Genomic DNA, 12090 nt, shown 5'->3' with positions numbered 1-12090 from the left:
GTTGTCATGGAGCATCCAATCTAGTAGGGGAACAGGGAAGCAGCATCTCATGGCCCACTTTGAGGTCAGGATGGGGGGCTGAGTGGGCATGGAATTCCCCACTCCAAACAAGTAGCAACAGAGAGGGAATCTTGAGGGCCAAAATGAAGGATCTATAGCAATGGCAGTGAGCAGAAGGTGAAGAACTCCTTGGAGGGGCTTGGACTGCGTACTCACCTCAGGGATAGTAGTATTAACACACACATGGGGGATATGAGTTGAGGCCACAGGTCCATCTATGCTTGGAAGTTAGACCTAGACTCTCTATCTAAAGCAGGAAGCTGGACAAGGGCATCACCTGTGAATGGGGACCAGAAGAGCTCTGTCCCACATCCTAGAGTCACAGCAGGGATCAGATTCTGCTTCAGGGCATGGGTATAAACAGAGTCACCTACGAAGGAGCACAACCCTTAGGCTGTCTGTGTCTTGCACTATCCAAGTGGTGAGGAAACCCTAAGCTGAGAAATCAGTATAAAAACTAGTTGGAACCTGTGAACCTATGTGTCTTGGGCATTGGGAACCATAAAAGCTATACCACAGACAGGCCTGTGAGGGCCTAAGCGGGACTTCTGTGGAAGAAAACTCCCATGAAATGCAAGCCTGTGGAGTAAAGTTTCCAAACACATTTGAAAATACACTGCCAGGAGAGCCAATCCATAGACCACCCCCCCCCCAACAAAAAAAATTGAGCAATCCACATCTGAGGAAACAGAGATAACAGAACAATCTAAAAGGATCTTTAAAATAAATATGATTAAAGTGTTTCAAGAGATAACGAAAGGAATATAATCCACAAGACAAGAGATTATACAACCCGATCAGTTAGATATGGGGGAAAAAAACAAATAGAAATCCTAGAGATAAAAATAACACAGTCTTTTTAAAAACTTGGCCTCTGTGCATAGAGATAGCTAAAGAGAAAATTAGCCAATTGGATGATAGATCCAGGGAAATCAACTACAGTGTGGTCTGGAGGAGACAAAGAGATGGAAATGTGGAAAGGAAGCTGGGAGGCATGGAGAATAGAATGACAAGCTCCAACATAAATGTAGGCATTCTGGAAGGACAGACTAGAAAAAACTGAGAGAAGACAACATTTGAGGAGGTAAAGACTGAGAATTGTGCTGACCTGAAGAAAGGTACAAACCCTCAGGTGGATAAAACAAAGCAAATCCAAAGCAGTTTCTAAACACATCCCATCTAGATAAACACAGTAAAACTGCAAAGTGTCAAATGTAAAAGAAGAGATATTCTCATGGCCTTGGTTTCTCTCCAAAGCACCCTCTGACCTAAGTATGAATTGCCTGAAATTGCCTATAGCCTTCTGCAGGTTTTGTCCCCTCTAGATCCCTGAGGGAAAAGTTGAGGGTGGCGGGGGGATGACAGTAGCAACAATGAGGCCTGCAGTGACGCTTCTCTGAATGAGAAGGTTGCCCTTCACCCACTTCTCCTGAGCCTTGCTGTTTTTGTGCCCTATTCACCAGCATCAGGCACCTTGCCCTGTCTCAGTAATAAGCAATTCTCCCCAACTTTAAGATGGAAACTTCCCTACCCCATCCCCCAGTCCTCAAGACTCAATCATCTGGAACCGATCAATTTTTCTTAAACGTCTGGTACCCTGAGGAGTAGCTCCAGTTTCTTGTGTGATCCTCAATAGTTTCCCACAATTTAGGGCAAATATAATAATAGGAATTTGTTGAATGACTAATATGGGCCAGGGGCTACCTCACAATGACTCTGCAAAGTGAGTATTATGCTATACGATAGTTACAGTTATCTATTGCTGCATAACAAATGCTCTAAAACTCAGGGACTTAAAACAGTAGACACTTAGTGTCTCACAGTTCCTGTGGGATCAGAATCCAGGAGCAGCTTAGCTGGCCAGTTCTGGCTCAGGGTATCTCAGGAGGCTGCAGTCATTTGAGAACTGACTGGGGCTGGAGGACCCACTTGCAAGCTAACTCCTGTGGCTGTTGACCTGAGGTTTCCATTATTTCCCTGTGGACCCCTGCACAGGGCTGCTCGTGACAGCCAGATGGCTTTCCCCAAGACGGAAGTCACAGTCTTTTACAACCTGGTCTTGGAAGTGACATACCATCATGCCTGCTGTGTTATATTGGTCACACAGACCAGCCCTGGTACAAAGTGGGAAGGCACCACAGAAAAGGACTAGAGGCAGGGATTACTGGGGCCATCTTGGAGGCTGGCTACCTCAGAGACCTCTTTCACAGATGAAAAATCTGAAGCTGAGAGAGGAATAGCCTACCCAAGGCTACTAAAAATTTTACCAAATTCTTAGTCTTACAGGCACTAAGGCACTAAGGCACATGTAATCCTCCCAGTAACCTTAGGAGGGCATAATGTTCTCTATTTTACCAATGAAGAAAGGAAGGCAGGAAAGGTTGGGTAATTTGCCCAAATCCATGCTCTTAACCACTGCACTACACAGCCTTATTTAAAGCCTCCTCCATCCGACCCCAGATTTCCCAGGCTCTTCCCTGAGGCGTCCTACCCCATCTGTGTATCCCTGGGAGTCTGTCTGGGTTAGTTTCCCAGGCCCGGGTGTGCCCCCCGCACCCTCACTGCCACATCTGACCGTGTCCCACCCTGCCGGTCCAGGTGCGCTGGACCAAGACTGCGGGCAGCGCATCCGACAAGTTCCAGGAGACGTCAGTGTTCAACGAGACGCTGCGCATCGAGCGCATCGCACGCACACAGGGCGGCCGCTACTACTGCAAGGCTGAGAACGGCGTGGGCGTGCCCGCCATCAAGTCTATTCGTGTGGATGTGCAGTGTGAGTTGGCGCCGTGGGTGCCCCCGCGTGCTCAGCCTGGGAAGAAGGAGGCGGGTGGAAAGGAGGCTGAAGAAACAATAGCTCCATGGAAGAAGACAGTAGAGACCTTCTTATCTCTCCCGGACGAGAGGGGCATATCTGCTGTTCCTCCAATGTGCATCATCCTATACAATTCACACATATCCGTCTGTAATCTGTATGGACCTTGCAACGTCCCTCTAAAGTGGTCAGGGAGGGGCCTCTGGGTGGCTCAGTCGGCTAAGCCTCCAACTCTTGGTTTGGGCTCAGGTCATGATCTCACTGTTGGTGAGTTCAAGCCTTGTGTGGCTGTCAGCGCAGAGCCTGCTTGGGATTCTCTCTCTCCCTCTCTCTACCCCTCCCTCCCTCTCTTGCCCTCAAAATGAATAAACTTAAAAAAAAAAAAAAGGTCAGGGAGGGCAGGACAGTTTGGATTATACTCTTTTTCACAAGATGATATGAAGTACCAAGGGTTTGTGTTTGTGACTTGTTCACCTGCAAAGGTGCTCTTGACTCTGGTCCAGTGCCCTTCCCACAGGACCTCATATCTCTGCTTTTGTCCCAAGGGTACCTCTGAATCTTCCCTACCCCCACCACCTACATAACCAAGCACCCCTCAGTCCTTGCTGCTGGTTGAATGAGAAGCCCCTAGTCCCTACCTACCTTCCATGGAGATACCCCATTAACCCCAAGAGGCTATTTTACTGCTTGCCACCTGCCTCTGTGCTCACCCAGGCTGACCCTAGGTACCCAGAAACCGTAGAGCCAACCCAAGGGGCCTCTCTGGCACCATCTTAATTTCTGCAATGATTCTACCCATTAACTATGCCTCACGCCCCCCGGTGAGACCCCCAAGTGGTGGCCACTGGAACCTTAGACCCTTCTGTCTCCCATCAGCCACCCAAGGGCCTGCCAAACCCTGGGGCTGAGGATCATTTTTTGAGTTATTGGTGCTGGAAGGGGCTGGCGGGCATGGCTTAGGTGTCATCAATGCCTTACCTCCACCCATGGTCTTTGTTATGACTTCTGTCCAAGGGGGCTGTGCAAGGAAAGAGTGACGGGATGTTGGAATGCCTCTTGTGGGATGTTAGACTGTGGGTTGTTGATTCCTGTGGTTCACAACACTGGCTGTACATTAGAATGTCTAGGGGCTCTTGTTTTGGTTTAATGTTTATTTATTTATTTTGAGAGAGTGTGTGTGTGTGTGAACAGGGGAGGGTAGAGAGAGAGGGAGAGAGAGAATCCCAGGCAGGCCCTGTGCCATCAGCACAGAGCCTGACATGGGGCTTGATCCCAGGAACTGCAAAGATCATGACCTGAGCCCAAATCAAGAGTTGGACGCTTTACTGATTGAGCCACCCAGGCCCCTTCTAGGGGATCTTATAAAGAAAATACTGATGCCTGGGTCCCACTTCCAGAGATTCTGATGTAATTGGGGGTGGGGCCAGCATTGGGATTGTTTTCATTTCTTTTTTTTTTTTTTTAAGTTTATTTATTTTTGAGAGAGAGAGAGCACAAGTGGGGGAGGGGCAGAGAGAGCAGGGGTTGGGGGTGGGGGGCGAGACACAGAATCTGTCTCAGGCTCCAGGCTCTGAGCTGTCAGCACAGAGCCCGACGTGGGGCTCGAACCCACAGACTGTGAGATCATGACCTGAGCCAACATTGGATGCTTAACCAACTGAGCCACACAGGCGCCCTGGGATTTTTTCAACTTTTTTTTTTTTTTTTTTTTTTTTTTTTTATTGAGGATTAACTTACATCCAATAGAGTTAACTAATATTTTTTTAAATGTTTACTTTTTAGAGCGAGAGACAGAGTATGAGTGGGGGAGGGGCAGAGAGAGAGGGAGACACAGAATCCAAAGCAGGCTTCAAGCTGTCAGCACAGAGCCCGATGAGGGACTTGAACCCACAAATCGCGAGATCATAACCTGAGCCGAAGTTGGACGCTTAACGAACTGAGCCACCCAGGCGCCCCTAGAGTGCACTAATCTTAAATGTACAGTTCAATGAATTGTTATGTGTATGCCTATGTAAACACCAACCAGGTCAAGAGCATTTCCAGGACCCCCGACAGTTCCCTCATGCTCCCTCCCAGTTCAGTAATCTCCTTAGAGGCAATCATTCTTGTGACTTCTGACACCATCAGTGAGCTCTGCCAGGCTTTGGTATTAAAAAAGAAAATCTCCATGTGATTCCAGTTTACCAGTGAAGAAAGAGGCCCAGAGAGAGAAGGGACTTAGGCAGGCCACACTGCAAATTAACAGGTAACCTTGGATTTGGACAGTGCCCTGATTTCCAGTGTGCCCTGCTTCCTCCATCCCATGATGGGAGGGTGAAGGTAGACACCCCCATGCAGTTCCTGTGAGGGACAGCTAGGAAGCCATGAAGTCCATTCCCCTGCCTCTAACAGGTTGGTCAAGCAAGCAGGGCTGGGACGGCATCTGACTCTCCGGAGGCATCCCTTGAGGGTGGCTTAGCTTTCCTGGGGGGCTTCCAGGAGCCCAAGCCCCCCACCGTGGGGGTCACCCAGCCCTGACCTCACTGGGGCTCTGTCCTTGCAGACCTGGATGAGCCTGTGCTGACGGTGCACCAGACGGTGAGCGACGTTCGAGGCAACTTCTACCAGGAGAAGACGGTGTTCCTGCGCTGTACTGTCAACTCCAACCCGCCTGCCCGCTTCATCTGGAAGCGGGGCTCCGACACCCTGTCCCACAGCCAGGACAATGGGGTCGACATCTATGAACCCCTCTACACCCAGGTCAGGATGGACGGCAGCTGGCCCGTCTCCTCACGGCTCCCCCCACACTCTTCCTTGTGCACCCAGCAAGGGAGGGGAACGTGGGGACTGAGGCCTCATGATCTGGTGTTCCAGGGGCTGCCCTGACTCTAATGATTCTGTTCTGACCTCAGAAGCATGCGTTCTGATTGGGCTTCAGAAAACTTGGGCCAGATGAGATCAGGACAGAAAGGTCAGGGAGCAGTGGTGAGGACAGCAGAGTCCCCAAGGCCGCGTGTCTTCCTGGAACATCGCTTGTTAGAAAAGTCACCCCCGAGGGGCGGATGTGTCATCCCTGCATGCACATGGTGGGGGGGGGGGGCTCCTGGGCAGGCACAGCAGGAGTTGGGGGGCAGAGAGATGACTGCGCTTCCCATGGGTCCCCTCCAGTCCCAGGAGATGGTGATGAATCTGTCCTGCCAGGGGAGTCTTTCAGAGGTGGCTATCCCTGGTGGCTGTCAAAGCTCCCCATGTGGACGTGGCCTGTGGGCCAACCCCATGTCTGTATAGGTTGTAAGACAGGGCAGGATTCCTTCCTTATCCTCCCTTTCCCAGAGCGGGAAAGCTGAGGCGTGGTCCTGGCTGTGTGTACCAGGACATCGCATCCAGAGACGCTCAAGCTCAAGCAGAGAGCGCAGTATCCATCCCAGGCTCAGGCTCCCTGGGGATAAACGGTGTGGAGGTTGGAAAGATAGGAATGAAAATAGGAATTTGCTTCAGCCGCTGGTGCTGGGTGACTGTGTGCGGGATCCCCAGAGACCCAAGCAGGCCCCTCAGCCCAGTGATGTGCTCCTGCCCTAGGGGGAGACCAAGGTCCTGAAGCTGAAGAACCTGCGGCCCCAGGACTACGCCAGCTACACCTGCCAGGTGTCTGTACGCAACGTGTGCGGCATCCCGGACAAGGCCATCACCTTCCGGCTCACCAACACCACGGGTACAGGACTGCCCTGCCCATGCCCTTTGCCCACCTGGCTCACTCCCCAGCCAGGAGAAAGTGCCCCACCCCACACAGGACTCCAGGCACGTCACCATTAGTGCGTCCCCTCCTCCCCCACGCCTGCTCCCTGACTTCTCCCCTCTCTTCTCCCTCTAGGCCTTCTCCAACCCCATGGTTTCCCTGGACCCCACCCCTCCCCCAGCCCTGCCTCCTGGTCCCCTAAGACCCCACCTCCTTGTCCTCTTAGCACCACCAGCCCTGAAGCTGTCTGTGAATGAAACTCTGGTGGTAAACCCTGGGGAGAATGTGACGGTACAGTGCCTGCTGACAGGCGGTGATCCCTTACCCCAGCTGCAGTGGTCCCACGGGCCGGGCCCGCTGCCCCTGGGTGCCCTGGCTCAGAGCGGCACCCTCAGCATCCCTTCAGTGCAGGCCCGGGACTCTGGCTACTACAACTGCACAGCCACCAACAACGTGGGCAATCCTGCCAAGAAGACCGTCAACCTGCTGGTGCGATGTACGTGGGTCAAGAGGGGTGGGAGGGGACTCGGGAGGCAGACAGCGTCCCTGTCCTCCAGGAACTGCCAGTGACCTAGGAAAGGGGCCTGTCTGCTTCCTTTTCGGGGATGAGATATGCCGAGGAGGCGTGTTCCAGGCACTGTCATTTCCCCGCAACTCAGGTGTCTGCCCGCGGGCAGCAGGACCACGATTTGTAGAACGTTTTATTTATAATCTCCTCTCCCAAATATCATCTCAACAATGGAAGAAGGGAGAAGGGCTGGCGTTGATTACCTACATTTTTTTTTTAGATTGGGAAACTGAGGCTGCGAAAAGCTAAATGTGGACATTCCAGTCTGCAAGAGAAATTTCCTCTCTTCCCGTACAATGGTTTCTACCTTTTTATTTTTTTTATTATTTTTTTAAATGTTTATTTATTATTGAGAGACAGTGAGAGATAGAGCATGAACATGGGAGGGGCAGAGACAGGAGGAAACACAGAATCCAAAGTAAGCTCCAGGCTCCGAGCCGTCAGCACAGAGCCCGACGCGGGGCACGAACCCACAAACCGCGAGACCGTGACCTGAGCCGAAGTCGGACGCTCAACCGACTGAGCCACCCAGGCGCCCCTGGTTTCTACCTTTTTAATGGAGTTAAATGAAAGTAACATACATTTACACATACCTCATATGCAAATCTTTATTAGCAAAGCGTGTCAGTGAGTCTGAAGGTAATTAGTAAATGTAAAAATGATACAAAACTTGGGGGCGCAAATGAAGTACAAACACTTCCCTTATGAAACTTCAGCCTCATTAGCTGCTCCGTGTGATCTTGATTTTGCTCATGTGCTTTACAGAGAGAACTTTAAATTCTTCTGACTTAGGAGTAACCTTAGGTTGTTTGTTCGTTGTTTATTTGAAAATTTTAAAGATCTCGGCTTGATTCCAGCTCTTTAGCACTTGAAAATAAAGTACAGCTTCTGTCAAATTCAGTAGAGAATCTTCTGATGAAATGGACTTTCCTTTTGTTCTTCCCTCACCAACCAGTCTCTCTCTGACTCTTCTCACAAAAAGAAGCTAGCTCTCAGTGACTTTTTACTTAACCAGAGCAAGAAACACAGTAGCCAGATTGTTGCTGATGGCTATTTCTTCCTCTGATGGTTCTTCTTCTGTCAGATTAGTTTTCTCCACCTAATTACATTCGGGGCCTTTAAAACCTGGGTTCGTGAGGTTGCAATTTACATCAGATACTTACGGTTACCTCTTAGGGTGACATACAGCCTGCTTTGCCCCGGCCAGTCCTGGTTCATGGCCATTGTGCCATGGACCTATTGAATCAGCACCCAAATATTAAGAATGCTGTCTACCTCTTGGCTACGTCAGACAATATTCAGGTTTTTCTTTTTCTTTCTTTCTTTTTTTTTTTTTTAAAGAAGTCTCCAACTTTCTTTCTTTTTTTTTTTTTTTTTTAATTTTTATTTATTTTTGAGACAGAGAGAGACAGAGCATGAACGGGAGAGGGGCAGAGAGAGAGGGAGACACAGAATCGGAAGCAGGCTCCAGGCTCTGAGCCATCAGCCCAGAGCCCGACACGGGGCTCGAACTCACGGACCGTGAGATCGTGACCTGAGCTGAAGTCGGCCGCTTAACCGACTGAGCCACCCAGGTGCCCCTCTTTTTTTTTTTTTTTTTTTTTTTTTTTTAACATTTAGACTTTTCAAAAAAGGCTAGACCTTTCATTTTTCCAAATTCTGTGTTTTTATGTAACGTCATGTAAAATTACCGTATTAGGCTTTCATTATAAAAATTACACAAACTTATTGCAAAGACTCAAACAGGACAACAGGATAAAATGTGCAAATTAAAATTTCCCCTCAGTTCCACTCTTTAGATAGAAGTACTAGTACATTCTGGCACATCTTTCCAAAATTTGTATTTTGCATATTCAAGGTTTAGAAAAGAACAAAAATAAAGCAGCACAGCCGTTAAGAGCGTAGGCTGAGTCTGAATTCAAGGTTGGCTACTTCTTCGGGCAAGTTCCTTAAACTGTCTGAGCCTCAGTTCTGTCCTTTGTAAAATGGGGACAGGAAAGTGCCTCCCTCAAAGACTGTGGGATGGGTTAAATGAGTCAACCCATGTAAAGGGCTTAGAACAGTGCCTCTCACATAGTGGATGTTCAATCAACAGTGGCTAGAACAATTACTAAACCTACTTTTCTGCAGCCAGCTTTTCTGAACTTTTCAAAATGCATCTGAACAAGCAGAACAATTTCCAAGTAAAGTGATGGTTTCTCTTGGGGGTGGGATGGGGTTGTAGCCCCCAGCCTGCAGGGAGGGCTGGTTCAAGGAGAGAAGCTGGGTCTGGATGGGGGTGGGACATAGAGCCTTGGCTTTGGGCCAGCCCCAGCCACCCTTCCCTCCCCATCCACCTGTAGCCATGAAGAATGCTACGTTCCAGATCACCCCAGACGTGATCAAAGAGAGTGAGAACATACAGCTGGGCCAAGACCTGAAGCTGTCATGCCATGTGGATGCGGTGCCCCAGGAGAAGGTGACTTACCAGTGGTTCAAGAATGGCAAGCCGGCACGCATGTCCAAGAGGCTGCTGGTGACCCGAAACGACCCTGAGTTGCCTGCCGTCACCAGCAGCCTAGAGCTCATTGACCTGCACTTCAGTGACTATGGCACCTACCTCTGCGTGGCCTCCTTCCCAGGGGCACCAGTGCCTGACCTGAGCGTCGAGGTCAACATCTCCTCTGAGACAGGTGGGCAGCTGAAGCAGCATGGGGTGTGTGTGTGAGGGAGCTGGAGAGGCCCATAGAGGGGAGGTGGGGACAGTAGCTTGAAAAAAGGAGGCCACAGTGAGGGGAACACCATTTGTTCATGTTGCACACATTTATTAAGCACCTATTATATGCCAGGCATTGTGCTAGGCTCGGGGGTAGAGTGGTGGGCAGATAAGCTCTGCTTACATTGAACTAAGTGGGAAGGCAAACGTTGTTCAGATAGTCTCACAGATAAATATATGACTGCAAACAGTGATACGTGAGAGTCAGGAAAGAGTTTCCTCAGAATGTTTGATCTGAGATCTGAGGGAGGGGCAGGTTTTACTAGGCAAAGGAGAACAAGGGAGGGTGGAAGAGAAAGGCAGGCCAAAGAATCAGCATGTGCAAAGGCGCTGGGGGCAGGTAAGCGCATGGGCCATTTGGAGCACCCAAGGAGAGTGCGACTGGGAGAATGGAGTGAGATGTGAGAGAGTGGAGGGGCCAGCAGGGGCAAGATCATGCAGGGATTTGGGTCTTTATTCCGATAATAATAAATAAGAATAATGAAATAATGACTAACATTTATTGAGTGTTTACTATGTGTTCTGATGATTTCATATTGATGTCATTTACCTTCATGGTTTACCTTATGGGATAGTTTATCATCAGTTTTGAGAGATGAAGAAACGGGCTCAGAGAGTTTAAGAGACTTACCTAAGGTAACAAACAATAAGTGGTGTAGCTGGGATTCAAACACGAGCAGTCTGACTTTAGAGCTACACCTGAAGGGTTTTCATTTTATGCATGACGGAAGTTTGGAAGGGATAATTTTGGAGAGAGTTTCTAGAATCTTATCTCCAGCCCCTAGCCCCTTGCACTGAGGAGCTGGCTGACTTTGACTAAGCCTCTTTAATTCTCTGGGCCTCCGTTTAACCTCTGTGAGACATTGAACCAGATGGCTTCGGAGGTGCCTTCAAATCCTGACTTTTGCTCAGGGAGACGACTTCGTGTCCGGGGAGAGTATCCCTTACAAGGGGATCCCATAGCTGGGATACAGGACGAGAGAGGGAAGATGAGGTGGGAAAGGCAGAGACGGGAACAGGACCCTTGTTTGCAGACGCAAGGAGTTTGAGTTTTAACCTGAGGGCACTGCAGCCTCAGAGCAGGGAGACAACAGCCCTTTAGCGTGTGAGGGCACAGAAGGTTGGGGAGCTGGGATGTTTTAGAAACAGGGAAATCAACGGGGCGCAGGGCCATTTCCTTCATTTGGCTCATCAGCCTGATGCCTGCGGCACGGAAGCTTTTTAAGGGCTTGTGGAAATGATTCAGACCCAGAAAAAGAAATTAATTGGCTCCAAAATACAAAGAGAAAACTGTAAAATTAAAGCCAACACATGTATAAATGTTTACAGAGTATAAATTATGCTAACTAGATAACTGGACCTCAGCGTGCCTTGTAGAGTTATTTATAATTCATATTTGATGTCGGACATTTTAATTTGGTCCATGTCATGTGGGATGGGACCCATGGAAGTCTTTTAAATTCTTTTTTTTTTAACGTTTATTTATTTTTGAGACAGAGAGAGACAGAGCATGAACAGGGGAGGGTCAGAGAGAGAGGGAGACACAGAATCGGAAACAGGCTCCAGGCTCTGAGCTGTCAGCACAGAGCCCGATGCGGGGCTCGAACTCACGGAGTGCAAGATCATGACCTGAGCCGAAGTTGGCTGCTCAACCGACTGAGCCACCCAAGCGCCCCCATGGAAGTCTTTAAAAGACTCTCCAGCTGGGTGATGTGTTGGGTTGGATTAGGTTTGGCGGTGAATAACAGAAAATCCCGAAATGCTACTAGTGGCTTAAATGAGGTAGATGTGTACTATTTTTTCTGGTAAAAGTGAGCAGTCTGGGCTGGAATAATGGCTCTGCTCCACCAAATCCTCAGGGCCCCAGGCTCCATCTTGTCTTGTTACCCTTAGCGTGCACCGCCTTGTCCACAATGGCAGTCCCAGCTGCAGCCATCAATCTGCATTCCAGCCTGCAAGGAGAAGGAAGGGAAGAGGGGCACAGCCTCTCCCTGTGAAGAACCTTATTTTCTGTCACATCCCATCGGCCAGAATTTGGTCACATGGCCACAGCTAGCAGGCTAGGGGACATCATGGTTATTCTGGCTGTGTGCCCTGCTAAACTCCAGACATTCTATTACTTTGGGAGGAGGGGTAAGGATGTTGGAGGACCGACTAGCGATCTGTAATAGCACTCCAAA

At 49.4% G+C, this 12090-nt stretch overlaps 1 protein-coding gene across 4 annotated transcripts in view; it reads left to right on the top strand.

Moving 5' to 3' along the window:
* MDGA1 (MAM domain containing glycosylphosphatidylinositol anchor 1) overlaps window positions 1-12090 on the top strand; it is a 57559-nt gene that overhangs the window by 33052 nt on the left and 12417 nt on the right. For all 4 annotated transcript variants that reach the window (XM_058733786.1, XM_058733785.1, XM_058733788.1 and 1 more), the window contains exons 3-7: window positions 2659-2833; window positions 5415-5611; window positions 6431-6563; window positions 6814-7083; window positions 9498-9827. In XM_058733786.1, the coding sequence (XP_058589769.1) occupies window positions 2659-2833; window positions 5415-5611; window positions 6431-6563; window positions 6814-7083; window positions 9498-9827 (1105 nt within the window). The remainder of the gene's footprint in view (window positions 1-2658; window positions 2834-5414; window positions 5612-6430; window positions 6564-6813; window positions 7084-9497; window positions 9828-12090) is intronic.

The sequence above is a fragment of the Neofelis nebulosa genome, chromosome 6 (genome assembly GCF_028018385.1).
Source record: "Neofelis nebulosa isolate mNeoNeb1 chromosome 6, mNeoNeb1.pri, whole genome shotgun sequence".
In the NCBI taxonomy this organism is placed as follows: Eukaryota; Metazoa; Chordata; class Mammalia; order Carnivora; family Felidae; genus Neofelis; species Neofelis nebulosa.
Note: the sequence above shows the minus strand (reverse complement) of the source record. Positions and strands in the feature narration are given on the sequence as shown.